General features: G+C 61.8%; 10 protein-coding genes across 10 annotated transcripts; 4 read left to right on the forward strand and 6 right to left on the reverse strand.

Annotated features, from left to right (window-relative positions):
- Positions 1–182: 182 nt before the first annotated feature.
- Positions 183–1,989, forward strand: BXZ73DRAFT_87506 (brg1-associated factor b; the record flags this gene model as incomplete). The annotated part of the gene is made up of 9 exons (XM_048024595.1): positions 183–201; positions 256–531; positions 593–791; positions 847–941; positions 998–1,119; positions 1,180–1,452; positions 1,530–1,706; positions 1,773–1,892; positions 1,951–1,989. 9 exons carry the CDS (start codon positions 183–185, stop codon positions 1,987–1,989), a joined length of 1,320 nt encoding a protein of 439 aa, XP_047881915.1.
- A 922-nt stretch (positions 1,990–2,911) lies between these two features.
- BXZ73DRAFT_87507 (uncharacterized protein) lies at positions 2,912–4,339 on the reverse strand (the record flags this gene model as incomplete). The annotated part of the gene is made up of 3 exons (XM_048024596.1): positions 2,912–3,762; positions 3,798–3,876; positions 3,941–4,339. The coding sequence occupies 3 exons, from the start codon at positions 4,337–4,339 to the stop codon at positions 2,912–2,914; spliced, it is 1,329 nt and encodes a 442-aa protein (XP_047881916.1).
- A 721-nt stretch (positions 4,340–5,060) lies between these two features.
- Positions 5,061–5,548, reverse strand: BXZ73DRAFT_40118 (Sedlin; the record flags this gene model as incomplete). Its single annotated transcript, XM_048018506.1, has 4 exons — positions 5,061–5,153; positions 5,208–5,293; positions 5,351–5,412; positions 5,475–5,548. Coding segments are annotated over 4 exons (315 nt in total), but the record flags the coding sequence as incomplete, so codon positions are not given.
- A 474-nt stretch (positions 5,549–6,022) lies between these two features.
- BXZ73DRAFT_40535 (uncharacterized protein) lies at positions 6,023–7,122 on the forward strand (the record flags this gene model as incomplete). The annotated part of the gene is made up of 5 exons (XM_048018595.1): positions 6,023–6,346; positions 6,406–6,488; positions 6,550–6,686; positions 6,743–6,969; positions 7,036–7,122. The coding sequence occupies 5 exons, from the start codon at positions 6,023–6,025 to the stop codon at positions 7,120–7,122; spliced, it is 858 nt and encodes a 285-aa protein (XP_047881918.1).
- A 130-nt stretch (positions 7,123–7,252) lies between these two features.
- On the reverse strand, positions 7,253–8,498 carry BXZ73DRAFT_87508 (Yip1-domain-containing protein; the record flags this gene model as incomplete). The annotated part of the gene is made up of 7 exons (XM_048024597.1): positions 7,253–7,396; positions 7,456–7,563; positions 7,626–7,997; positions 8,101–8,186; positions 8,246–8,308; positions 8,371–8,407; positions 8,469–8,498. 7 exons carry the CDS (start codon positions 8,496–8,498, stop codon positions 7,253–7,255), a joined length of 840 nt encoding a protein of 279 aa, XP_047881919.1.
- A 420-nt stretch (positions 8,499–8,918) lies between these two features.
- Positions 8,919–9,919, forward strand: BXZ73DRAFT_97152 (uncharacterized protein; the record flags this gene model as incomplete). Its single annotated transcript, XM_048027272.1, has 4 exons — positions 8,919–9,038; positions 9,091–9,166; positions 9,222–9,418; positions 9,470–9,919. The coding sequence occupies 4 exons, from the start codon at positions 8,919–8,921 to the stop codon at positions 9,917–9,919; spliced, it is 843 nt and encodes a 280-aa protein (XP_047881920.1).
- A 631-nt stretch (positions 9,920–10,550) lies between these two features.
- Positions 10,551–12,750, reverse strand: BXZ73DRAFT_87509 (acyl-CoA dehydrogenase NM domain-like protein; the record flags this gene model as incomplete). The annotated part of the gene is made up of 13 exons (XM_048024598.1): positions 10,551–10,688; positions 10,752–10,880; positions 10,908–10,982; positions 11,038–11,117; positions 11,176–11,343; positions 11,384–11,628; positions 11,687–11,765; positions 11,821–11,922; positions 11,984–12,071; positions 12,134–12,319; positions 12,389–12,451; positions 12,520–12,546; positions 12,688–12,750. 13 exons carry the CDS (start codon positions 12,748–12,750, stop codon positions 10,551–10,553), a joined length of 1,443 nt encoding a protein of 480 aa, XP_047881921.1.
- A 778-nt stretch (positions 12,751–13,528) lies between these two features.
- On the reverse strand, positions 13,529–17,437 carry BXZ73DRAFT_87520 (fungal-specific transcription factor domain-containing protein; the record flags this gene model as incomplete). The annotated part of the gene is made up of 6 exons (XM_048024601.1): positions 13,529–15,514; positions 15,567–15,726; positions 15,792–16,033; positions 16,094–16,646; positions 16,987–17,090; positions 17,123–17,437. The coding sequence occupies 6 exons, from the start codon at positions 17,435–17,437 to the stop codon at positions 13,529–13,531; spliced, it is 3,360 nt and encodes a 1,119-aa protein (XP_047881922.1).
- Positions 17,438–20,244: 2,807 nt separating this feature from the next.
- Positions 20,245–20,995, reverse strand: BXZ73DRAFT_97154 (uncharacterized protein; the record flags this gene model as incomplete). Its single annotated transcript, XM_048027273.1, has 3 exons — positions 20,245–20,307; positions 20,373–20,699; positions 20,969–20,995. 3 exons carry the CDS (start codon positions 20,993–20,995, stop codon positions 20,245–20,247), a joined length of 417 nt encoding a protein of 138 aa, XP_047881923.1.
- A 1,002-nt stretch (positions 20,996–21,997) lies between these two features.
- Positions 21,998–23,247, forward strand: BXZ73DRAFT_97155 (uncharacterized protein; the record flags this gene model as incomplete). Its single annotated transcript, XM_048027274.1, has 3 exons — positions 21,998–22,036; positions 22,108–22,947; positions 23,008–23,247. The coding sequence occupies 3 exons, from the start codon at positions 21,998–22,000 to the stop codon at positions 23,245–23,247; spliced, it is 1,119 nt and encodes a 372-aa protein (XP_047881924.1).
- Between the last annotated feature and the right edge of the window lie 3,872 nt (positions 23,248–27,119).

Genomic DNA, 27,119 nt, shown 5'->3' on the forward strand with positions numbered 1-27,119 from the left:
AGGGCAACAAGGGAAGGGAAAGAACAGTGAAGTTGCAGAGTGCGAGCGCCTCCGAAAATTCGAGGATCGAGAGCACGTGGACAGGGGGAGATGCGATCGGGGGGCGCGTTCGAAAGCCGTTGCCTCTCGTTGCGCGCCCGTGCTTTGCACGCGTCCTTCTCTCCGCCACTTTCTTCTACAGCATGGTCAATTACGGTGGTGGTGGGTCCTGCGTCTGTGCAACTGCCGGCATGCACTGACTGACGCTGTACTTAGACGAGGTTTCGGCCCTGGTACTGGACATCGGCTCGTCCTCCTTGCGCGCGGGGTATGCTGGAGATGACGCACCGAAGGCAGTCGTGCCGACGTCTTTTGGTTATATGGAAGAAAAATCGACCTCGAACGGAGACGTGGCCATGGGGGATGCTGCAGCGCCGGAGGGTGAGCAGCTCTCTGCACCTAAACCCAAGGCCAAGCTATATATCGGGCAGAACGGCCCCTCCTTGTGGCGGAGCGGGATGCAGGTCGGGAACCCCATGCACGACGGACTGAGTACGTTCCACAATACGATCTATGTCGTGTGCGTTGCTGGATGTGTCTTTCTTCCACTCAGTCCAGAACTTTGACCCCATACCTTCCCTCATCAATCACGCGTTCTCCGAGGTTATGCGTTGTAGCGCTGCGGACCATCCAGTCCTCGTGACAGAAGCAGCATGGAACACACAGGCCAACAGGGAACGCATGGCGGAGATTATGTTCGAGGAGTTCCAGACTCCTGCCTTTTACATTGCTAACACGGGGGTTCTCAATGCGTACGTCCGATTGTGCTCTTGAACACGATTCAAACATGACCTCTCGTCGGGACAGCTTCGCAGCAGGGAAGGGCTCGGCACTCGTCATCGACATTGGCCACTCAACCGCAAGTGTTACCCCCGTTGTCGACGGCTTCGTGCTCCGAAAAGGTTGGCGTCCCTATCTTGCACTCATTTGCTTTGTCCTCATCGAGGCTTTCTTCTAGGTCTTGCGCACTGCGCGCTGCCACAGCTTGTCCATGCCCACGCGAGACACCTCCTCATGAACCAGACCTCCATGCGGCCCGGAATCCAGCTCATTCCCCACCAACTCATCGCGAGCAAAACCGTGAGCATCCCGTTCCCCGCCTTCTTCCCCGCTCACACACACCCCCCTTCATGCACGCAGCCCGTCGACGTCGGCGTCCCTCCCAAGTTCGTCCTGCGCGAGGACCGCAAGGCGGGCACGACCGACTCCTGGCGCGCCTGGGCGGAGGCGCACGAGGTCGAAGAGTGGGTCCAGTCCGTCGGCGGCTGCCTCGTCCAGGGATGGAACGAGCAGCTCGCCGTCCAGCAGGGCTCCCGCCACTACGAGTTCCCGACCGGCTGCAGCGCGCACTTCAGCGGCCCCGAGCGCTTCGCCGTCGGCGAGCAGTTCTTCACGCACTCGCAACAGCTCGTCGTGCGTTCTTCCCTCGCGTTTAGAACGCACTGTGGATCGCTAACGGATCGTATCGCGCGTCGCGCCATGCCTAACAGGCTTCGAACCCCAATCTGCCCAAGACGGTCCCCGCGCTGATCATGAACTCGATTGGACACTGCGACCACGACCTCCGCCAGGTCCTGCTCGGCAACGTCGTTCTCACCGGTGGCGGCAGCCAATTCGCCGGCTTCGCGGACAGGCTCGCGAACGAGATGGCCCGTCAGTTCCCACACGTCAGTCGACACTCTCCATATGCCATGTGGACGCATCTGACAGGTCTCTCTTTGTTTCGTTCGCAGGTCAAGCTACACGCACCGGGTAACACCACCGAGCGCAGGTTTGGAGGTTGGCTGGGTGGCAGTATGCTCGCTAGCTTGGGTACCTTCCACCAGCTGTGGATCAGCAAGGAGGAGTGGCAGGTGCGCTACTTCCGACATCGCTCGCATGTCATTTCATCGATGGCTCACAATCTACCAGGAGCATGGACGAGCTATCGTCGGCCAGAGGTGCAAGTGAAGACTGTACTCTCAATTTCAGGAGGACCGCGGCCACTGTAAATGATTGATACTGCGCTTGTCACAATGTTGTTTGTTATCCCTGTTCCAGTACACTCTCGCTCGGCAGTGGCAATCTCGAAGTCTTCCGCCGACACACGCACACTAGGACGAGCGAGGGACTGCGCAGCATACAGGAAGTATACATACGGCGGACTGCGTTATTCGAGCAAATGTATGTACGGAGGGAGAAAAACTAAACGCAACGCGTACGAGACGTCGCCACGGGCAGGCAGAAAATGCGCGCGCCGTCGAGCGCAAACGCACCGCTCCGAGAGGGTCGAGGACCGCCCTCAAGAGCGCATCCCGCGCCTGCCCAGCATGGCCTAGTCGTCCGTCGATCGTCCGGGGGAAGCGCCGCTTCCCTACGCCCAGCTCCTCCGTGCCACACCTCTACGCGAAAACGCCGACCGCGCTCGCCTCCACCGACACACACTCGAGCTACTACTACTACTCGGAACATAAGACCACCGACAGCACCGGAACTAGAGCCGCCTAAAAGTCCCGCTCGTCCTGCCGATGGTTATCGACACAGCAACGGGCGGGACGTGGACGAGGGTAGAGGGAGGGGTGGAGTAATATGGGAAGACGAGAACCAATCAAGGGATGGGGGAAAGTAAGGAGGGGATGTTACGGAAATGGGAATGGCACAGGCCGTAATCGCATACGCCATCGTCCGTTCGATACACGCACGCCGTTAAATACGCTGGCAACGCAGAAGAAGGAAAGTGGCAACATCATCCGGGCAGGAAGAAGGTATCGTACAGCTCAACGTCGCAGAAGAAAATCACAGTCCGTGGGTGTCGTGGGGCAGGGCAGCGGGGGCAAACGCGCAGGGTATGTTGGGGTGTAAGCCGGAGGGAAGGGCGCCAGGGCGTATGGATCTAGTACGCCTCGACGATGATCTCACGGCGCTCGCGCGCGTGCTCCAGCAGGGCGTCGACGGCCTTGCGCCTGCTACGGGTCGCGAAGTTCTTAGGGACGAGCTCCTCGTTGTTTGAAGGGGGGCCGCGAGGCTGGCGAACAGGGGTGCTTGCCAGGCGCTGCACGACCATCTGCGAGTCCTGAGGGACGACGACGTTGATGCCGGACGGAGCACGACCAATACCGAGACCTTCGAACAGCCTCTTGGTCGCATCCTCACGAGGCGAAAGGGGGACGTCGCCGGAACCAGCCGAGTGGGGAGTGCTGGGCGAGGAGTTGGACTTGGAGGAGGAAGAGCTGTCGTCCGCCTCAACACCATCACCGTCGATGGCGACAGCACGCTGCGAGGTCTGGGCGGTGAACCGGAGGGGAGTGGGGCGAACCTTGCCACCGGCGAGTCCAGGGGGTGGAGAAACGCGCTCGCTGGGCGGCGGGGTGATCTTCACAGTGGGCGATGAAACGGCACGGTTGGCACTCAAGACCGAGTTGTTTGGGGCCCGACGCCACGAGACTGCGGCATCCGACTTGGATTGAATGGTGGGGGTCGGAGGAGCACCGAGCGAGGTACCACCGCTGATAACCGTGGTGTAGCTTGGAGTCGCCGGAGGGCGGGCACCAACGGAGGAGAAATCATCCTCGTCCGAGTCGTACTTGCCGGAGGCGAGGCGGCTACCAAACTTGCCGTTGAGGGCGGCCGTCATGGGAACTTGGTCTTCCGAGACGCCAAGCGTGGAGCGAAGGTGGTCGGCCTGATTCATGCGGCGCATCTGGCTGTTGTTCGCGCGAAGATCGAACGAGGTGTTCATCGGGCCTGCGGTGACGGCATGGCGTAGGAGACTGCGCGACGGTTGCCTTGCTGCGCCTGACGCTGGCGGTTCTGGGCAGCCTGAGCTTGAGCGATGAGTTCAGCCTGGTACTGTTGAGCCTGAATGGCCTGAAACACGATCAGCACAATGCAGAACAAAAAAATACGACGCTGAAACTCATACCTGCATGCGAGCGAGCTCCATTTGCATGAGCTGGAGTTGAACCTGCTGGAGCTGAGCGGAGTTCATGTTGTTGGGGTTCATGTTGAAGGGCATGCCGCCGTTCATGGTGTGCTGCTGTTGGTGCTGGAAGCGGTTCGGGATGCCATCCACAGCCGCAGTCATGGGCGCCTGGCGAGGGTGGTTCTGGACGTAAAGGTTCTGGGACATCATGTTGGAGAGCTCCTCTTCTTCCTCAGGAGGGAAATAGTTGTCCTCTTGGTTGGGGGCAATGATGCGGGGAATGTTGAAGGTGCCTGCGGGAGCGGCAGTGTGCGGGATGGGGCCCGAGGAGGAACGGACGCCGCCAGTGCGGAGGCCGGCGAGGAGAGAAGCGCGGGGGTTGGGGGCGGGAGTGGCCATTTCGTGAGGGGATATACGATGACTGGTGGTTCTGTCGAGAAGATTGGGTTCGAGTACGAGGAGTGGGAAGGAACGGGGGGAAAAGTACAGCTGGGAGCGGTTGAGAAAGAGCGAGTACTGCGAAGAGGCCCAAGAGGGCTCACCTGAGGGCTCAGTGGTTCTTCGGGCTAAGAAGGCAGTAGGATGGACAACGTCCGTCTCTCTCCGAGACTTTGGGTGCGTGGTGGATCGCGGGTTTTGCTGCTGGGGCGGGATTGGCGAGAAAAAAGGCCGGGGGCGATTAGAGTGGCTGGCCGAGGAAGAAGTCGGACGCGTATAAGGGGTAGCGATATATATGATAGAAGGTGAAGACCGAGACGAGGAGAGACAACAGAAAAGGAGGAGCCACCAAGAGGTCTGAGAGAGAGAGGAGACGACAGCTATCACCGCCGCCCGGGCCTAGTATCGCCATCGCCCCCGCCCCCCGGCCACCGCGCACATCGTCCCGCCCCAGACGCGCCCGGCCCGCGACTGCTCCTCCCGCTGCGACTGCGGCCGACTGTGATGAATCCGTGTCCTGCCGCGGTACAAAGTACATGGCCGCCGCCACTGCGGCGGGTCCCAAACACACACTCCTTGCTTTGTCGCCAGGACCCCGTCCATTCCAACCCTACCTCCGACCGCCACTGGCTCCACGCAAGACAATAAGCGCAATGGCGCCCGCTCCGGCCCGAGCCGGTGCTCACAGATACTTTTTCGCACTGGCGCGGACCCGCGCATCGAAGACCGCACTCCGGATCGGCGTGTGCGCGGTGTGGAACGGGTTGAGCATTGTCTGCGACAAAGCGGATGAGCGCTGGCCTTCGGACCCCCGAGCGAGGCGATTCACCTTGACATACAGCTCCCAGACATCAGTGAAAAACGCTTTGATCCCGTCGTCGTTGCGGGACTCGTGCAACAGCACGAATTTCATGTCTAACACAACGGTAGCATCAATCATCCTGCGCTGTGGGAGCAGCGCAGGGAGCTCACTTCCGGGGGTGACGAACGCAGAGATCGTCCATTCGTTGAACTTATCCACCGACTTCAGATACCTGTCGGGTGGAAGAGCGACATTGAAGTCCGGGGGTAATACGCATGGATTACGAGTACTAACATGACGCTATCTTTGCGCATCACCTCCTCTATCGCATCCAAGCTCGCGTTCGCAATCATTTGGATGACATGCCTGTCCTGCCCGCCTCCAATCTTGACTGTCCCTCCCTGGTGTGCTTGATTTGCGCCCGTCGCACCCGACAGCGCGTTCAATGTCCCAGCAAATGCGGAGGTTGACCAGCTTGGAAGATTGGAAGCAGAGGGGACGTCGTCGTTTGAGACGGCTTAGACGAGTAATGCGTCAGGTTGTAGAGAGGGGTGTCGGAGGAGAAAGCAAGAACAAATGGTGGGACATGGCAGCGGATTGCAGTGTTGTGTAGAGGATCGAGAGGGTGCAATGAACAGATACTTGGTCGCGCAACGCAAGACGAAGGCCCCCGAATCGTCGGATCTCGATCTCGATCCCGGCAGGCACCTCGACGCGGACCAAGCACGCACAAATATCCTTCAGCCGAGCGCCCACGCGGTCTCGGCACGGAAGCTGGCGAGTATTCTGGCCGACGCATACTTCCAAGTTCCAGCATCCTGTCCTCGGAGTCGATGATGTCGATGAGGACGCTGCTTACCCCGCCTTTTCTTGGACACAATGCACGCGCATTCCACTCTTTCGGTGTCCCACGACGCGCATCCACCCTCTCTGGCTTCTTGGGCGGCGTTCTCAAAGCAACACACCGCAGTGGAATCAACTCTAGCAGCAGCCAGGCTCGAATCAGAATATCACTCGGTCGGATAGGTGGCGGTGGCGGCGACAGGGGATCCGGAGGGCCCAGGTTCCCTGGATTGAACTCGATACCAAGCAATTACATCTTCTATGGGATCATGGCACTGAACGGCGCGGTATTTGTGGGATGGCAGATGGCCACGGCGGAGTGGGTGAGTCTTTGCTCTCTCGTGTGTTTTCTGTCGCGGTGGTCTCATATATGACCGCCCAGAAAAGTCTGGGTGACAGTAGCTCTTATATTCGGATGAGGAAGAACTTCACAAGTTCAATTTACAACCTCCAACAAGGAAGATGGTGCGCCGCGTTTTCAATGATCTCTCCTTTTGCCTATTAATCAGTCGTGGCGTGCTCGCAGGTATACGCTTATTACCAGCAGCTTTTCCCATGAAAACTTTGGGCATATATTCTTCAATGGCTTCACCTACTTCTTTTTTGCGCCTGCAGCCCTTAAGATGCTGGGGAACGCCAGCTTCCTGGCTCTCTACCTGGGAGGTATGCCCAACAAATATGACCATAGCCTTGTTGAGAAATAACATGCTCATTTCCAGGTGGTGTGGTGTGCTCTCTGACAAGTGTCCTTTGGAACCAGATTCTGTCGCCCAGCCATATTCAATGGTCTCATGGTGCTAGCGGTGCCATATACTCGATCATCTCTCTATCAGCATGTGTGTCTCCCCGGACAACATTCTTGATTTACGGAATCGTTCCGTTACCTGCATGGGTCTTCTTAGCGGGTATATTCGCTTGGGACGGTTACAGTGCCATAACACACAGGGTAAGATTTCCCCTCTCGCCCCGTGACGAGGGTCATTCGCTGACGGGCCACTTGCATGCACCACAGCAATCGTCGACCGATTCTGCCGGTCACATTGGGGGACTCCTTACTGGAGTAGTCTACTTCCTTGCGAAACGCCGTAGATTCTTCTGAGGGATGCGGGGCTATGATGCCCGCGCTTCCCCCGTCCTCACCTTGCGTCCACACTCTTGCTCACACTACACCACTCTGTACTTTCCACGATGCAATAAATTACAACCCAGTTCATATCCACCCATGCTCTCTATCGTAAGGTCGCGATAGGATCTTTGGGCCCCACTGCTCCAGTAGGGTAGTAGCTGAAAAAGAGTATCTGAAAACACAGGGCAACGGCCGCGTGCATCGCAGCTAGCACAATGATGATGAGCCGTACCGGCTTCGCGTCCGCCTGTCGCGCATGCAGAGTCAGCCTCCCTTCTCCGACACCGACGGGCCGCGCATACGCACCGTGGCAAGGATGGGGTACACGTTCGCGACCAAGAACCACCCGGAGATTAGGGACGCGACCCCAGTCAGCACCCAACGCACGATCGGCACCGGGATTACATTCAGCAGCTGGTGCGGCGCCGTCAGCTCAATGAGCGGGACAGGGGGGCGCAGAGAACGGCAAGGCGTACCGCAACGGGGATCCACACGAACTGGCCGTAGCCCCAGACGGCGACGGCCTCGATGACGCTCCACTCCCCAACGCCGAGGTAGCGCAGCGCGAGCCAGAGGAGGACGGGCACCCCGAGGCCGTACGCGTACACGAGCCCGACGGCGGTCGAGAGCAGCCCGAAGTCGTACTCGAGGACGACCGCGGCGGAGGAGTCTGCGGGGTCGGAGAGGTACGCGGAGATGGACGACGCGAGGGAGGAGAATACGAAGAGGGAGAAGATCAGGGTGGTGAGCGTCCAGAATGGGCCGTAGAGGTCCGCGGAGGGTGTTAGGTGGGCGGAGAGGTAGTTTTGGGTGTGTGGGAGGAGCGTGGTGTAACAGCGACGCAAGACCTGCGGATGTGGAACAGGACAGTGAGACTTAGTTTAACGGAGTGTATGGCGTATAGAGATACGACGAGCACGGTGGACAGGGAGGAGTAGAAGGAACACGTACGGTTTTGGTGTCGACATCGAAGTAAGGCTGGTAGTATTCGAGCTGCCAGAATCCTGAAGGCTTCGCGGGACCTTCGGAGAAGTAACCTGCAGCGAGTGACCTCAGTTCGATGAGACTATATGCACAATATGGAATGGAGACGCACCTGAAGACGGAGCACCATTGCCACCTTCCTGATTCGCCGCGCGGGCATCGGTGCTCAGAAACGCTGGTTGAATTGTGCACCGCGGTCAACAAGGCGCAAGCTGTGTTGGCTTGCGCGACACCCACATTGGAACTGCAGCCTCTCGGGGCCCTCCTCCATCCGCTGCGAGCGGGGAGACAGTGACGTCAGTATAGAGAACAAACGAAGGGGTCTGGCGACTCACATCATCGGATTCAATCTGCACATATGCCATCCTGACGTGCCCGTAAAGCAAAGTGAGAGAAGGGTTATCAGAAGGAAGACAAGTGGCAAGCGAAGCGTCTCGAGACTCGCCCGCGGCCGTCAACTCCGTCGCCGCAGGTTCGGGCGCCTGGTCATCAAGGCTTGTCCGATGCCACCACCACTCACAGCGACCTACATTATACGCGTAGTTCACGCTGTTCCTCCTCCTCTCGCTGTGGCACCTCAGAACACAATCTAAACATAATCAACAGACATGGACACCACTCCCGCCAATTCACCGGGCCGTGGCAGGAAATCAGGCCCGCGAAAGCGCAGAAGGTCCACCTCCGACACTAGGTCTGTCTCTTCAATACCATCGACCGTCAAGCGTGCCGTAATTCAGGAACAAAAACGCATTCGGATACTCGATCGACCCAAGCCACCAATACCCATGCTTGTGAAGAAGCAAGAGCCACCCGACGAGGTCGAGTGCGCTGTCACTCATGTCTTCTCTGGTCACTCGCCAGTGGAGGATGCTCACGTTGTCCCAGCCGAAGTATCACAGGACGAAGTGAGTGGGCTTTATCTCGGTTAATGGCGGGTTAGACTCATTGTGTGAGGAGCTCGCTGCCCTCGAGTGGTCATGGGACTTAATACGCGGCACTTTCGATGTCAATGCCCGCGAAAATGTCATACCGGGTGAGTTTCTCCAACTTGACTTACCGTGCGCGTGTTCGATGGGCGTCTTTTTCAGTCACAGCAGAACTACGTAGCTGGTTTGATTTGCATGAAGATTCGAAACCCGCCGGGTGGTTACTGCTCCCTGCCGAATACGCACGCGAAGCGATCAAGGCTATGTACGAGCAATATGTCGGTGAGGACTTCACCGAAAACGAGTACCGCGCAAAAGCTGTACCTGGCACCAGGGACTGGCGGCAGGATCCTTCGACTGTCCGTCCTAATCCGCTCTCCAAATTGCCCACTGCTGACTTCCCTGCCCAGTTTTACCCAGACCGAACCGAGTTCCAGTACAGGCTCGTTCCTCTGCCCAGCATGTCACATTGCCTCTCCGTGCGTTATTATACTGGTGGACCCGGTCCATTCAAGCTCGACCAGCTGCAGCTGTTCGTCTACCCATTCGGCGCCTTTCCGACCTTGACTCTCCGTATCCCTCTTCACCACGCGATCGTTAACAGCGGGCAGAAGCTATTCGCGCTCTGCGGCGACGCGCCGTTGTGTCTTCGCACCTTCTCTTTCCTTCGCGCGCACGAGCTAGTGATGCTCTGTGTCATACGAGACATCTATCTTGCCTGGGTCCGTTCGTATCCGTCAGCAGGATTCCGACACGGCGAGAACACAAGTTTGCACCATCCACACACTCCCATGGAAGACCTTGGGCACCAGAGCTTCATCCATGGGACTCCCTCAGCAACGGCAGCAACAGCACCTTAAAGGCCACCAAGGATCCCCTCATGAGTATTTGGACGAGGAGTTGGAGTTGGATGGACAGGAATGGATCGAGCGCATCGAACAGTGGGCGCTGGATGTGTGGACAACGACACATAGCGACCTGGACGGTTCTCGACAGACGGATGGAGTTGGTATGGGTGTCATGGACGTTGATCCAACTACCACAGTCGGATGATTGCTACTCATGAGGCCGGGATGTCGAAAGTTCCATGAGGTCGAATCCTACCCTGTATATAATAATGCTTCTTTTGCTTCCATAGATAGATACCTGGGCTCGATGCGAGGGCAGTGAGAACAAAAGCGGCTGGGTCTGAGGCGTTCACTTAAGTTCCGGCAACTAGATGCTAAGTAACGAACGTTGAACGTTAACGTTGGACGTTGAGCTTAGCACAGCGCGTGCTTGTTGCGCTGATATCTTCAATCCACCAACCCGAGAGGTATCATCATGCTCGAGCACTCGGGCACAGGGACGATATGCGCCACTCGTCAAGCTCGTCTCAACTTTCAAGCTGGCACGTGTTCATTTGCTGGCAAAAACATTATACATCCACACTACTACACGGCGGCGAGCACACCAAAGGCTCGCATCTCGATGGCAACGGGCGCACGGGGCTTACAGGTGTGCCTTCACACCGTACTTCTCTTCCACAGCCTTCTCCTTCTGCCGGAAGCCCTGGTGACGTTTTGTGACCAGCGGAGCGCGCTTGAGCTCGCGCTGGCCGATTTGCTGGATATGCACCGCGTCGGGGCCCTGTATACGAGCGAGCGAGAGGTCAGCGGTAGGTTCAACGGTTCATGGGCGGGGGTAACTGACGTCCGCGATCCGCAGCGTGCGCAGGCCAGCGTACATCGCGGCAAGCGGGGTGTCTTGGCTGACGCCCTCCGCTCCGTACGCCTGGATGGCGCGGTCGATGACTTGGCAGGCCATGCTCGGGACGACAAACTGGCGAACCCGGGTGAGCTTACGCACGCAGCAGGGAGCGAAGAGCAGGTACCTTCGCATACCGATCTCCTTGAGGGCACCCTTGGCCTTGACCTTATCAATCTACACGAAGCGCATAAGTGAAATGTGCTCGGCTCAGCCTAACGAGATCCCCTACCTGGAGCGCCGCGCTGTAAACGAGCAATCTCGCAGACTCAATTTCGGCCCGAGACTTTGCAATGTCCGCAATGACCGTGCCTGCGCCATGTATCAGTCGAGTGGTCATTAAGCCATGGAAGTGAAAGCATCCACCCACCGTGCTCGTAGAGGAACTTCCCGAACGTCTTCTTCGCTGGGTCCGTCACACGCTGGAGCAGCAGGTCGAGAGCGTACTGCGCCGCGCCGATGGAGCGCATACAGTGGTGGATACGCCCAGGGCTGCAAAAGCGCGTCAGCACCCCGTCGCGTGCGCTCTGAAGGCAGTCTATCGCGCGCACCCAAGACGACCCTGGATGATCTCGAACCCTTGCCCCATCCGTAGACGAGGTTCGAAACCGGGACCCGGACGTTTTCATAGATGATTTCGCAGTGGCCCTCCGGCGCGTCGTCGTAACCGAACACGCCCATGGCGCGGACGACCTTCACTCCGGGGGCGTTCGCCGGGACGATGACGATGCTCTGCTGGCGGTATTTGTCCGAGTTGTCGGGGTCGCTCTTCCCGAGCACGAGGTGAAGCGCACAGCGCGGGTCACCAGCACCGGAGATGTACCTGCGCACGGAACGTCAGCATCCCCTCAATGCACGGGAGACAGGAGACGAGAACGAACCACTTGTGCCCGTTGATGACGATCTCGTCGCCCTCCTGGCGAATCGTGGTGCGGATGTTCGTCGCGTCCGACGAAGCGACTGTCCCGCACCGTGAGCCCCGCGTCCGCAGTCACGCCCCAGTTCAAGCACGCACCGAAACGCTCGGTCATCGAGAACGCGGAGCGGATCTCGCCGTTGAGGAGTGGGACGAGCCACTTCTTCTGCTGCTCGGGCGACGCGTACCGCGCGAGCACCTCTGTGTTTCCCCGCCCGTCAGCACCCTGGAAGACATACGGACGAACGGACGGCCGACGCACCCATGTTGCCCGTGTCGGGCGCAGAGCAGTTCACCGACTCCGACGAGACCTGGCCCGCGCGCCCGAGGAGCTCCGCCATGACCGCGTACTGTCCGCGCAGCCCCAAGCGTGAGCGCACCCGCCGCCGCCGCCGCCCGCACGCACACGCACCTCGAGGTTCGTCAGCGGCACCCCGAACTCCGGGTAGTGCGTCTTGCTGAGGAACAGGTTCCAGAGCCCGAGCGACTTCGCCTTCGCCTTCAGGTCCGCCGTCACCGGCACGACCGCCTTCCAGCGCGCGACGTGGTCCGGCGGGACCTGCGCGTGCGCGACGCGCACCGCCGGCCACACGTCCTCCTGTGCGTCCCCGCGGGTCAGCACTCAGGGGTCGCGGGCGGGCGCACGAGGCGAGAGCGGGCGACGTACCTCGAGGAACTTGATGAGCTTGGCGAGCGTGTCCTTCGCAAACGGCGACAGCTTGTCCTCGATCTGGCGGAACGCGTACGGTTTGCCGTCGTCAGCGTCCTCGCCCCTGTAGAAAGAGCACCACCACGCACCAGCGCCCACGACGACGGCGACGTGTACTCGACAATAGGGTGATGGCCATGATTATATGGTAGTGAAGTGGGCGGTCAGAGGAGGAAGGGGGGAGAAGGAATGTGGGGAAAGGGAGAGGAAGACTTGTATGCTGCTCGACCCCGCACTCCATTGATGGCCGGTTATACCGGGCACCTGTTCCCCCGACCTAGACGCCCCCTGCGATCGAGACACGCCTGGAGACGGCTCATGTGCGCTCCAAATCACTGACAGGAGGCCGGAGGACGTATATAGGCCGAGCACTAGCAGCTTTGCCGAAGCGTCAGCCGCACAACCTGATTTTCGACCTGAATCAAGCGTCGAAGCCAGCTCATGTGATCGCGAAACAGGATGATTACATATCTTCGAAGGTTACAGTACATGAGACGGAAACAGGTCCTTGTCCAAGAGTCATTAATCACGGTACACGACGCAATCGTTCAACTTCAGCTACATACATAGAAGGAGTCATTAGTTTTAGTCTTACTAGCGTATGTCCGAACAGCAGTCGTATAGAATATGTAGTACAGGTACGTATACAACAGCAGTTCCTTGTTCTGAGACTCGTCAAGGGGGCATAGAGTGAGACCGAAGATGGCAGAGGATGAGAGGAGAAGAGCGGGGATGGAAGAGACGAAGGTCATTTGGGCGTGAAGAAGATGTGAGCTGCGGCTCCCCTGGGAGTCCAGCAATAACGTAAGTCATAAAGTCGTGCGCGCGTGGTCACAAACCATACAATACTAGTGGTACAAGTCGGTAGCCCGATGGGTGCACGTGGATGACAGTAACAGGGAACCGAGAAGCATGATTTGAGCAAGAGTGAGTGAGAGCGGGGAATGCAGCACGAAGCCCAGCGAGCCGGAGAGGTGGAGCGAGGTCGGAGTTGGCGAGGCAAAGCAAGAAGGACAGCCATAAGAGTGACGCACGGCGCAGCGCAGCGCACCCTGTGCTAGCCAGCACTGAACACAAAGGAGGCGCGTACGCTCGCGCTCACTGGGGCCCAGCCCACTGCGCGTCGGTCGTGAAGTCGCCTCCGAGCGTGAAGGCCATCTCCGGGTCGACGCCGTAGTTGTCGAACGAGCTCTGCCAGTACTGCTCCTGCTGGTCGCCCATGAACACAGGCGCGGCTCCGCCTGCGGGATTGTAATTCCGGATGAAGTCGAGCCCGTGGAACGGCAGCCCCGGAGCTGCGAAGCCCGCTGAGGGCGGCGTCGTACCCGTCGCGCCGGCAGATGGGCCAGCGGTGATGGGTGAGAAGGGATCGTAATTCCCTCCACCGGCGCCGCTCCCGTTCTGGGCGTTGAAGTCGTTCGCGTCGAGCAGGAAGGGCGAGGAGGTTTCGATGCCTGAGAGCTGCGGGCCCGAAAAGCTGCGGACATGGCCCTGGCCAAAGGCAGGGCGGCTGATGGGCATGGGCTGCGCCTGCGCAGCCGGGTCGGAGGGGAAGAACTTGAGCTCGTTCGCGTCCATCGCGGGGCTCGCCCACCTGTCCGTCGTCGAGCTTGGGCTGGGGAGCGTATAGTCGTAGTCGAAGCGCTGGCCAGCACCGGGGATCTGGACGCTGACGTCTCGCGGGGTTGCGGAGGGTGCGTATGGGTTGGACTGGATCATGCGCGGGCTGGTGTCGGTGCCGTCGATGGAGCGGCGGGCCGGGCCGGGGGGAGAGGAAGTGTTCACGGAGATGGGAGAAGAGCCCTGAGTGCTGGGCGGGCCCATGGCGGCCAGGGTGGAGCGCCCGGGGTAAGAAGAGGGCAGGCCGGTGTCTGAGCGACCGGTGTACTGGTCCTGGTAGAGATCCTCGTCATGTGGCCGCTTCCGGGACGTGGACCGGGCACGCAGAGCTGGGGACAGGGTGTCAGTAAGGCGAGAAGGGGAGTGCGGGAGATCTGCCCGGAGAAGCCGCGAGGACTCACAGTCTGCGCGGAATTGCGACGAGGCGTGTGCGTTGCGTGGCGAGATGGGGACATCACGCGACCGATTCCGCCGCGAGGGCCTGTTGCGGATGAGCCGTTCGGGAACATGGCCCGGAATCTGCGGCCCAGAAGCCATTCCGTGGGCGCGTCCGTCGACAGCCATCGGCGCAGAAGACGGAGAGTGGGCCGAGGGCCCGGCGGACGCGAACCCGTCCCGCGTCTGTCCCGGGGTGTTGATCGCCTCGCCCGCCTTCGCCGTCAGGTCCTCCAGCAGCTCCTTGCACTTGCGCGCACCCGGCCAGTGCCCCTCCCACGACTCCAGCACCACAAGACACCGTCGCGCCTCTTCCAGCGCCGCGCGCGACGCCTGCGGGTCCGTGACGTGCATCGCGTACAGCAGGATGATGACCGCGGAGCTGAACAGGTTCTGGATGAAGAACGCCAGGTGGTGGCTCGGAGGCACGACGTTTTTGATCGATGGTGCAAGCCGGACGCATGCCCGCGCGGTCGAGACCGCCTTTGCCGTCGACATCGGCGCGACCGGCTGTTCGCCTCTGACCGGGATGAAGTTGCGGTGGAGCGTTGTCAGGATTGAATAATAGTGACTGCAAAGCACCGCCGCCATGGACACCTGCTTCTCCGTCGTCGGCGAGGACTTGAAGATCGCCGGCAAATCTTCGCACCACTTGCTCAGCGTCCGGTCTAGAGTCTCGACAAACCGGTGGAGCTCGTTGCGCTTGTTCATCTCCAGATTGTCCTTGCACATGTCGATGGCGTAGACCTCGCGCAGAACCCGGCCGGCGATCTTGTAGAGCGAGATTAGCTCGATGAACCCGCGCATGAGCGGCACATGCCCCGGCGGAAGGGTGGCGCCAGAGAAGTACTGCGGCAGCTGTTCGTCATCCAGCTCGACGGGGATCTCCACATCGCAATCTCTGTCCTCGATCGCCAGCGGACGGCCGAGGGCAAGGGCGAGCATCCTATCGAGGGTGTACACGCCCCACCAGATCTTGCGACGGGTCTCCTTCTCAATCGGGCTGACGAGAAGCCGGCGGGGCGACCGCTAGTTATGGCAGGGTCAGAGCATAATTTTCAGTCGACCGAGAAAATCTTACGTGTAGACCGATATCCTGCGCCGCACGCACCGCCTGTCCGACCAAAAGCCACGCTTGTGGCAGGCAGTTGATCGAACACAGGAAGGAAGTCATGAGCAAAAAGCACTGGACATGCTCGACTTGCATCGAAGAGCCGCTGATGTAGTGCAAAATCAGGGCACTGGATGAACCGTCAGAAGCTCAGTTGTTTATTCCCCAGATTCGTGGAAAAGCGAAGAGACGCACCGTTCGTGATAAACCATACCCATGCCTGCTTCGTCAGCAATATCGGACATGGTCAGGCGGGGGTCGTCCACGAAGCGAGAAGCAACGGCGAAGACTGCGCACACGAGGGCCACAAATGGTGCGTGTGTTCGAATGAATTGGAAGTCGCCTTGGTGGTCCATAAGAAACCGGTACCGGCGCATGAAGTCCGGCTTGTCCAACACGGGCATCAAGAAGTGGAAACGTGCGAAATAGGCCTCGACCTGGAGGCGTGTCAGGCCCGCTTTACCGAATCTGAGCACGGGGTCTAAAGAACCACGTACCAGTTTATCGGCGAGATCCCGCTCGGGGAACTCGACCTCTTCTGGATTGGGGAGAGCTCTGACCTTCCCGAAGTACACGCTTGCCGGGAAGTAGAGCTTGTTGACGCTCGGGCCTGGCGCGAGAGGATCCTCTTCCATCGGCGAGACACGATGTAGTGGGGAGGTCGTGGCATCCCGCAGTCGCTGAATAAGTGTCATGGTGGACGACTTTCCTATCCAATGGAGGTGGCCGTGTTCGTCGAGTGCGAGCTGGCCGAATGCGTCAAAGACATCATCCTCAATCTTGACGGCGACGTCGTCCCCTTCAGAGCCTTGACCACTAGAACTGCGGCTGCCGATACCGTTGGAGAGAATTTCACTTTCAGATATGCGGGGAAGAAACCCCTGGAGCGTTTCGGTCGGGGGTACCGTGCCTCCTTCGTTCGCGGAAATTGCAGAAGCCAATGCATTCAGGTCGAGACCGGTCGCCTGTCCAATTTGCTCGAGAATCGGGGCTGTCTGCTGGAAAAGAGTCTCCAGCTGGAGTAAGCGGGCTTCAAGCTCCTGCACATAACTGTGGGCATGTCAGGAACGATGAGATCGAAGGTGAAGACAATCAAATGAAAATGGAGTCAGGGGATAAGACGTGGTAACGGCAGACCTCCGCAAGGACAATGTAGTGAGACGTATGGACGCTCTCCGACTGATGATGCGTGGAGGCGCAAACAAAGGGTTCAAAGTCCAGCTTCGTTGACATTTCGCCGACGGGGTATCATTGGACTGAGCGCAATCAGGTAGATCTCGCCCACAATTTGCCATCATATATATGTGTAGGCGATGACGAGCGAGGGCCCCGTGACGCTCCCGCGGCGGATGAAAAGGCCAGGAGAGCGGGGAGTAGAGAGAAGACTCACTGTCTGCTGAGTGCAGCCCTGTCCTTGGTCTGCAGCCAGGTACACTGGCTCTTGGAGGCCAAGCATTGCGAACATGTGGGCTCCATGCCATCGCACTTGATCTTCTTGCGCCTGTCGGGCGAGCATGGGGGAAAACGTGGTGATCAGATCGGGCCTGGGACTCGGAAGGCGGGCGCAGGGGGACCGGCGCGGGGAGGGGTTCGGGGGCGGGGGAGGGACATAGTGGGAGAGCGACGATCACGGGCACGCACCTGCAGGACTCGCATGCGCGCCAGACTCGTCTGCGCTGGAGCTGGACGGGTTTGAGGCCAGCGTCGGGCGGGAGGGCGGGGTCGTCGACTCGCTTCTTCTTGGGTGGGTGGGGGATGGTCATCGAGGGGGCGGGGGCGGCGGACGAGGAGGGCTGGCCGTCGGGGTCGGAGGTCGAGTTTGGATTTGGTTCTGTGGTCATGGCTGGAGGAAGCGGGCGGGCGTATATATGAAAGGGGGGAGGCGTGGAGGATAGGGAGAGGAGCAAGAAGCCGGCCGCGGAGAGGGAGAGGGTGAGATTGAGAGCGCGAGATCTGAGGGAGTCGGAGATCGGGTCGTCTTTCGCTCCGTTCCTGGCGCCTGGCCATATATCCTCTCCGCCTCGCCCGGCCTGCCACTCCCCGCCACCACTGCCATTCCACTCGCCGCGCCTGACCGCCGCCCGCGTATGCCCGCCCCTCTCCGCCGCCGTACCCTCCGGACGAGCGCACTGGTCAGCACACACCGCTTTCGCATCCCCACGATGACCTCGGCCTGCCACGCTCGATGACGCGCGCGAGAGCGCTCTCCGGCTCCTCGGGACGGACAAGCGCGGGCGGGCGTACTTGGTCTGCGGCCTCTTGTCCTTGTCCGTCCGCACGTCGACTGCGAAAGCCGTTCGTGTCCGTCCACGCACCCCACTGCCGCCCGCCACATGCTCTTCCCCACCACTTCTTACCCCACACCCGCGGCTGCTTCCCGCGCCCGAGGCGCGCTTCACTGTGCATTTCGCGCGCGTCCCGCCGTCCTCACATCATCTCGGACGCCCGGCGGTGCGGACACAAACGCCCATCCACTGGCAGCAATTAATGCCAGCAAAAGGGAAGGCCAGGGCGAACCGCGCGGCGCGATCGGAGGGGGTACGACCAGTGGGCGCCGGCCCAGCAGGTCGTCCATGCGAGCCACGCTCTTCAGGCCTGTTTCCTCACTTACCCCGCATCGACAGCGCCCCCGCTGCCCGATCGCACGAGCACGCGTTCGACGGCTTCCATCGATCTCGTACGCCCCCTCGCGGAGTGCTCGCACGAGGTCCATGTAAATAGCCGACGGGCCCATCCAGTACTGAACCCCGCCAAGCCCTCGAATTCGCTTCCCGGCCGTCCATTAAGCACCTGCTGCTGCGTATACGCCGCCCAAAGTACGCTCTCGCCATTGCCGTGCTCGTCTCCTAAGTATTGCTTCACCACACCCTCGTCACCCACTGCGTTACGTCGCGCGTGCCATGCTCTCCGCCATCGCGCTGTGTCTCGCGGGCACACCGGCGACGGGCATCCACCCCCACCCATTCAATCCCCCTTCCCCTCCCTCCGGCTTCCGGGCCCGGGTGCCGTCCTGCGTCCCTCCCCGAATCCACCACCGCGCGGCCGTAAAGGGCCCAATCTCCATCCCCCACGTGCGCGGCGCACGACGCCTTCCTTCCCACTGGCGCGTGGCTATCCCGAGGCTCGCAATTGAGCTCGCGAGAGCGCGTCGGCGGCTTCTGAGATAATGATCCCGTCCCTCTACCCCGATCTAGCGAGGTGCGCCGAGTGGCCAACTCGTCGCGTTTGAGAAGACACAAAAAGCTCGGCGGTCGGGCCCGCGTGCGCATATACGGACCACTCCGTGCAGTGCGGGCGAGCACAGCGCGGCCCAATCGAGATAGCACCATGAATTGAATTTGGTTGGTACGCGGGGCTAGTATGGTGTCGAGCCTCGACGTCGCCCGATCCATCTCCCGGGGGTGTGGTGCTGTGTCTCGGCCTCGAGACACAGTTCGAGGGCGTGCTTAAGACGCCCCCCGATCCACTAGACCTGTCGTCGAGCGCGACCTCGACACGGACAGACCGCTTCGCAGGCGCGACCCCACCCGCGCAAATACGCATACACATTTTGACCGAAGCACACACCGGCATTGGCACGGGACCGTGTTGGGCGGAGCCCGATCTCCCTGTCTGCCCATGGGGTACGGTCATGCGATGCAATTCGTCTGTTTGTGGGGCTTGTACGCTGTGGACGCCCTGACAACAAGCGACGAGAATGGCTTGAAAGCTCCTCGGATCGAGAGGCCACTCAGCGAGCCCTCACCCGACACTCCGACTCCGAAAGCCCGACGCCGCGGCACCGTCGAGCAGGGGGAGATTCGCAGCGAGAGACGCAGGCGCACGAACAGTGCTAGTCCGACCGAGGACGCTGGACAGTGCCTGGCCACACAGCTGGCGACGCGGACGTCTGCGCGGGCGCTGCCGGTCGCCCGCTCGGAGAACCGTTGCGAAGTCCGCAGGGGCCGCGCTGCGTGCCTTCCGCTTCGGGCACACGACGATTGCGGGAGCGCGCACGCGAGGACGAGCGCAAGGCAGGCACGCCGCGGGGGCGATCTGGGACGGCGTGTGCGGGGAGAAAGGGTGCGGATTATGTATGAGCTGTGTGTAGACTATCGGCGGGTCGGCGACGGGGCCCCAGGGGGCCCAGCCCCTTCGCGGAGTCGAGGGCTGGGGCTGCGTCCAGATGGAAGCCGAGCGCGAGGGCGAGCAGCGGGTGGGCGCACGCCTTCCCAGCCTAAACCGGCCGTCGAGTCCGGATGCCGCGCCGGGAAAGCGAGCGAGCGCGCGGGGTGCGGTCGCCAGTGCGCGGGTGGGCAGGGCAGCGGGCGGGCGGAAGCAGATACGGATCGCGAGCGGATGCGGTCCAGGTCGCGCGGTGGATGGAGAAGAGACGAGGTTCAGACCCCCAAACGTCAGCGGAAGGGCGAGAAGACGAGCTCGACGACGCACGCACCTCTCCTTGCCCTGCGACTGGCCAGCGACCGGGCCCGGTCTCCCGTTTGTCTTGCGTGATTCGTCCACCAGAGCGTCGCAAACCACCCAGCGCGCATTTCCGTCCTCGTCTCGTCTAGCCCTAGCCCTCGCACGTGCCCATTATCTCCCGCCTCTAGCCTCTACAACGCGTCTCCCGTGTGTGCCCATTCCGACCCGCACGCGCGTGAGCACGCTAAGCACGAAGCCCGCGCGAGATGGACGTCATCTTCTCTGCAGAGTCCCGAAGATAGAACAGCTTCGCGCGTCGCATGCGCGGGCCCGGCTTGCCCTCGGTGCCGTGTCTGCCGCGCGGAGGAGGACCTTGATCGCCTTGAGGTGCGGCGACGCAGGGAAGTACTGCACCTCGACGCCCGTGCGCTGGACGACGTTCCGGAGCACGAACGACGTGTCCGCGCCCCGCCGGCGAATCGAGATGAGCACGCCGGTGAACGTCGTCGGGGCTTGCGCGTTCGTCACCTGCAGCACGGACCCGGGCAGTATGCGCTCAGGATGCCGCTTCCCGAACCGAGCGATGAGGTCTTGTTTCTCCGCGGAGAGGTGGCGTTGGGGGAGGTAGGACATGAGCCCCTTGCCAGCATAGGCGTTTGTGGGGGCAGGAATGGCGGGTGGGGGTGGATTACGGCCATACTAGAGAAAGGGTAGGGTGGTGGAGGTAGACATGAGCCGTTGGGCGCATCTTCGGAAGGCGTTGAGCATCATGGAGGCCGTCGGGACGTGGTGGATGGAGAGATGCGCCAGCGGGGCAACGCCAAAAAGCAGACGCGTATCACGTGATGAAACGCCAGACGCGTTCCCGCGATTGACAATGACTCGCACGCTTCACGGCGTATGTTGCTCAGGGTGTGTGGCCGAGAGCGGGCCCGCGTCGAAGCAAACTGTGCGGATATGGGGCAGACGTTCGCGTACACGAGGATCTCAGGCATAGAGTAAAATTTTGAGGTGCCTGCGACTAGAAGACCGCGCAATGTGTCAAGCCACGAACCTTGCGAGCTTGGTACTCTCGAACACCATATACTACGCATGAGGGCCCGGTAGGCGGTCTCGCTCGAAAGCAGGGATATACAATTGGGGCGAGGGGTGGATACATGGTACGAGCCTGTGCTGGCGTACAAGACGACTACGGGATGCAGATGAGGAGCCGATGGATCGGGGGAAGAGCGATTGAGGAGGGCAAGGGACGATAGATCGTGGGTGTAGCGGGCGAAGTCGTGCAAGGAGAAGGAGGGATGACGTACTAAACGGGCTCTTGAAGCGACCAGATTGCCGTCCTGCAAGACTGGAAGGGCTCTAGACGGGCTTCTGGCTGCTTCGGTGGGGAGCTGGCCACAGCATTGACGTCCACGGCCACGGGCGACGCTGGGGTGATTGGGAGAGTGTGACATGAGCTGATGAGCGGGGGGGCGTGGAGGGGGGTCAATGTGGATGTTGTGATAGGACGCGCGCTGTGAGAGCCGTGGTGGATCGTGCTGATGAGCGTCGAGCTACGCGAGCTGACCGAGAGCACGGGTGCACATGGCATGTCGGGGTTGGTTGAGAGCGCGCGAGCGAGGACAAGCGAGTGAGACGGCTTCGGGGGCTGGTGGGCGTGGTGGAGAGCGGGAGGGGAGCGAGAGACGATCACGTGTGTGGTGGGCGGTCAGAAGCGGAGATCGTCTTCACGGCGGAGGCGTGCAGGGCACAGGCTGCGGGCGTGGCAGCGGGCGAGAAGCAGCGGTGGCCTGGCCAAGGCTTGGACTGCGTGTGGGCGCCTGCTGCGTGCCCCGAATGCTTTCGGTCGCGCGCGTCCCTCGAGCGAGTCCTTCTCCCTCCACCAGGGCCACCCCAGGGCCACGCCCTTTTTTCCGCCCACGCGTCTTCCCCGGCTTCTTTCCCTCTATATAGCTCCCCCGCCCGCGCCATTCTCCCCAACGTCAGCCCGCAGCCCAATGGCCCTCCAACTCCTCCCCGTCGAGCTCCTCGACGCCGTCCTCGCCCCGCTCACCCACAACCACCGTGCCCTCGCCGCCGCCGCCGCTCTTCCGCCCTCCTCAACCAGAGCGCCACTCGCCTCCTTTACCGCCATCTCACCCTCTCCGACCATGCCCACAACCTTTCTCTCCTCTCCCTTCTCGCATCCCACCCACACCTCGCCGCCCATGTGCGCACCTTCACCGTCCACCTGGACGATGTCGACTCCAAGCTCCTCCCTGAATACGCCCACCTACAAAGCGCGTTGCGGATCATGACAAACATCTCCGGCCTCTCCCTTTATGTCGACTGCTCCGCCAGCTGGGTTCTCTCACCCCCAGTGACCGAGAGCAGCCACAAGACGGATCACGTCCCCATTTCCGCGCCCGCGGTCTACTCCCGCCTCGAGCATCTGACATGTAACTTCCCGCCCGACGCCCATCTCACCTCCTTCCTCGGCCACACCCCCTCTCTTATCTCCCTCGCCCTTTCCTCTGTCATCCTCGGTGTTGACGTCGACTCGGACTTGGAAGACGAGCCCCCACCCCCGCCCCGCGTCCAGCTCCCACCGTCGCACATCCCCCTTCTCGAGACGTACACGGGACCGGCCTATCTCCTTCCCACCCTCGTCTCCCGGCCCCTCAAGGCCCTCCACCTCTCCGGTGACCTTGCCCTCGAACTCTTTGCCTCCGACACGGGCGCTCCGTCGGCGGCAGAGGCGATGCTCCGTCTCCGACGCACCAGCGCCCGAGCCGATCACACCCGGAACACGGCCATCCCGTCCTCCGACGCTCCCCCGCTCCAAGTGATGAGCGCGATGTCCTCCTCCCCGCCCGCCGCGCTCATCGACGTCCTCGCCCGCGTCTTCCCCAACATCCAGTATCTGCGCCTCGCCACTCCCTACGCGCTCTCTGACTTCCCGAGCCTGGTACGTCATCTTTCGCGCTTTTGGCCCCACGCCGCGTGCTGACCGCTTCGCGTATCACAGGAGTTCTACCCGCACATCGCGGAGACGCTCTCCACTCTCCCCAACCTCTCTGTCTTCGAGCTCGGGGGCCGGCCATGGGACTCGCGCGTCAAGCCCGCGACCTCGCCGTATCACCCCCCTGAGAAGGAGTGGCTGTCGCCATCGACGACCCCGCGGGGGTTCGCGCTCCCCGCAGAGGACGAGCTCGACGCGGATCGCGACTACGACTTCGACGGCGCGTTCGCGGATTGGTCGTACTAGACGATCCGCCACGACCGTGCGATCGGGCGGAGAGGGAAGGGCGAGGTATCGATTGAGCCAGTGCGTTATCGTGCGTCATTGCCGCCTGCGTCCTTGCCTCCCCGTCCACAATCCCACTGCCCGGCCTCCTTGGCTATCCGATCATCCACCCCGACGCTCTTTCGCTCCCTCGCCACCACCGCCGCGTCGCGCTCGAACCCGACGGGTTGGACCATCCCCCTCTCCTCTCAAGGACTTTTCGTGAACCAAAACACGAGTACGCCGTGTACTCTCCGACCCCATGCCTCCTCCCTCCGCCCATGGTTCGCATCGCCATAATCCCCGACCTCCTTGGGCCACGCGCCCATCGCGGCCATATTGCATGGTGCCGCTCGCCGCTCCTCTGATAACTTATCCTCTCCCGGACCTTTCTTCGGACATACTGCTATCATCCCCTAAAACGTACATTTCCCTCACTATAGCAGCGTTAAAACGTTGCGATTCCGCTCTTCGTTACTGTACTCACATACCATGCTTTCTGCTTACCCACCTCGCACGCGTATCGGCTTCCGTCCTGCTATCTCATTTCCCCACCATTCTCACAGTCCCTGTTCTGGATCGCATTCCGCTGTTGCATCACCGTCACGATTGTGATTCACCCACCGCAGCATTTCTGACTCGCTCTGCCTCGCCCCATGCACGCCCCGCGCCTCGTACGTACTCTACGCTGAGAAGACCCCCGCATCTCAGATATCCCTGCTAGTTAACTTAATCCACCCCGCCGTCTTCTGCCGTCCGTCACCGAGCGCCCGCCCGTCCGCCTCCCTCGCCCATGCACACCCTCTGTTTCCCCTGCACATTTTTGGAAGCCATGTCCATATATCCCGCACGCCTCGTATATCCCGTCTCGTGTACACGCACGCCCTGTCTGTTGTCGCATAGAACGCCTTCGTAATCCATCGTCCTCCCCCCGTATTTCTTGTGCAGTGCGCGCCCACATGCTCCCACTCCGCACCCGAAGCCCTGCACGAGATCCGCGCGCTCTGCCCTCGTTCTCAGCCGCTCCACCTGTGTTTGCTTTGCAGACTCGCGCGCGGGCCTGGTTAGATGCCGTGGAGCGGGGCGGCACCGCGTTGCGTTCGGGTGTGCGGCGTGGCCGCTGCAGCCGCTGCAAGTAAGCTCGAGCAGAAGTCCTTAGGTTCTCCGGCCGGCAGCGCAGGCGGACGCGTGTGTAAGCCGGTCGTTAATAAGTAGTAAGTAGTAAGCTCCCTCGAACCTTGCGCGTTCTAAGGCTGGCGATCCGCGAGCGCAGGTCTGCAGCCGTCGCCCTCGGCTTGAAAGCCGCGGCCGGAGGAACTGCTGTCGATCGGGGGCCGCTTCGATGCGGTGAACGCAACAGGCTCGAGGTCGACGGTTCAAAATTTCACCGTTCAAACGTTCGACCTTGCTTACCGCGCACCGCCAGATACGCCGGCCAGATTGCAGGCGTCGGCCCACGCCCGCCCTCCATGCGCGTTGCAATCGTCACCGGTTCACCAGCCGGAGACTGGTGGATCATGAGGCCGTGAAGCCGGCCGAGCATCAACGCGCGACGGGACACGCGCACGCCGGGCGTGGACGCGTTCCGTTCCGCACCGACGTCGTCCCGCACCTGTCCTCGCGCAATCGCCAGCTCCCGCGAGCCCGCCGACGCGCTTCGACGCGATACGACGCATGCGCAAGGACCGGTCATCGATGGCCCTGCCGTGCATTCGTCTCGCCTCGTCTCGCCTCGTCTCGTCTCGTCCGCGCCTCGGCGCAGGCCTCGGAGATGGCGACGGAGATACGTGCGGGTGCTCGTCGACGCTGCCCCGCTCGCGATCGCGACAGATTCTGCGGATGCGGCGCGGGCCGCGAACCAGGCAGCGCAGACCAGAGTCTGAGACGCCCTAGCTAGCCCTGTCTGCGCCGTGGCGCCGCGTCCTCGGTGCGTATCGCTCGCTCGCTCGTCCGCACGGTTGCCTTACGCGGCCGGGGAAGATCGATCATCTCGCCCTGGGTGCGCGCGGCGAACTGAGCAGCAGGTGCCCAGTCGTGCCGGGGCCGGCGCGGACTGCGTTGGATCCCTCTCCCTCTCTCTTACCGCCGAATCTAAGAGTCGGTGTCGGACAGTGGTGCGTACATACGACCGACGTGTGCAGTTCTGACCGCGCCGGACGGAGGACGACAGACCCCAGCCGGGACCTGCGCGACGGAACGACGGGTCACGGAGACGGAGTTCGGGCCTCGGAACGCGGGGCGCGGGCGCGGGGCTCGGAGACGGAACGGAAGACGGAAGGGAGGGGGCGCTCGGAGGCTCGGAGTGGGCACGGGTCGCGAGTCGCGACGCACGGGCGTGGCTGCGCGCAAAGAACGGTGTAGCTGCAAGCTGCGAGCCGCGAGCCCCCTCGCGCTCTGTGATCGAGAACGCGCGCACGGGAAATCCGTGGACGCTTCTGTTCTCTGCCGTTCCGCGCGCGAGTCTCGAGAGGCCCGCTGACGCGCCGCAGCGAGGCTAGCGGAGCAGCGCCTGCTTCCGCGAGCCCCGTCACCCAGGGCCTGGGCCTGCCGGGCGCGAGGCAGCGTTTTCAGGGGCCCCCATGGCTGGTGTGGGAGCAGACCGGGGTGTGCTCTTCGGACGGGCGGACTCAGGGTCCCAAGGCCGGACGACGCGCGGGCTCGTCGCGGCTCGCGCAGTCTGACTCGCCCGGCGCAGAGCGCGCGGTTCGATCGAGCAGCTCGCTGCGGCACACGGCAGGCCCTGGCGACCGCGGTCGAGGCCGGGTCCGGACGCGCGCGACGCGCGTCGGACGGACGGTCGTTCGTTCGTCCAGGGCCCGCTGGACGCGGACGCGGATAGGAACGCGGGCTGGAGAGAGACAAGGCGAACGAACGGGCAGCCGTGCGAGCGGTGATGCGTGCGGACGTACCCCAGATCCGCCATCTCACGCCGGCGGAAGCAGAGAAGGAGGGCAGGCCGCGGGCGGGCGTGGGGCAGCCCGGGCTTCATATGGCCTAGCCGTCTCGGCGCACTAACGCAGCACTATGTGGATGGACAACGTCGAGAACGCAGCGGGTCCAGGCGGGAGCGGAGTTGGAGAAGGGCGACCGCGGGATACATACGGGCCCAGCGCGGGCGCGGAAGGGCGAGGGAGGATGTGCGATTGCGGGGATCGAGAGTGGCGAGGGGCGAGGGGCGCGTCCGGCGCGGTATTCTACGAGGATGTACCGCCCGGTAGAGAACATGGCGCGGATGGGCAGCAGATAGGCAGCAGATTCGCGCGCGATGCGCGATGCGCGTGCGGCGGCGCGAGAGGACCCTGCAGGACCGCTGAGCGGCTCGCGCAGGTTGCCCACCCACCGGTCCCCAGTCTCGTCGAGCGCGCACCGTCCGTGTCTTCCGCCGTAGGAGTCAAGCCAGGGCGCTCCGTGCCCCCGCGTCGGAGAGCGCGATAGGGAGGGATCGGCGCAGGGGCATCCGCGCGCGGGTCACTGCTCGGCGCTCGCCCGCGGCGGGAGCGTGGGAGGGGCGCGCGAGGTTGGTCTGTGGCCTTCGCCCGATCGACGGGCAGAGTTCAGACACAGCCCGGTTCGCGCCCTATCGCGCGCGAAGACTGCCACTGCGGGCACTCCGCCGTCTTCGCGAACCCACCCGCCGCTGTGCTTCTTCCGAGGCCTGAACGTTCTCTGCCGCGAGCCGCCGACCTTGCGCGCCCGCCGGTCCCGCACCTCGGCGCTGCCAGGTCTGCAGGCGGTGTGGAATGTCGTAGTGCATGGTCCCTTGGGAAGAGAAGTCCGCCGAGGTCCACCCGCGGCCATCCCGCGACAGGTGACTTGATCTTTCTTTTCCGCACTGGGTGGCACCTACGTCATCG

Source organism: Epithele typhae (assembly GCF_022376455.1).
Source record: "Epithele typhae strain CBS 203.58 chromosome Unknown BXZ73scaffold_4, whole genome shotgun sequence".
Classification (NCBI taxonomy): Eukaryota; Fungi; Basidiomycota; class Agaricomycetes; order Polyporales; family Epitheliaceae; genus Epithele; species Epithele typhae.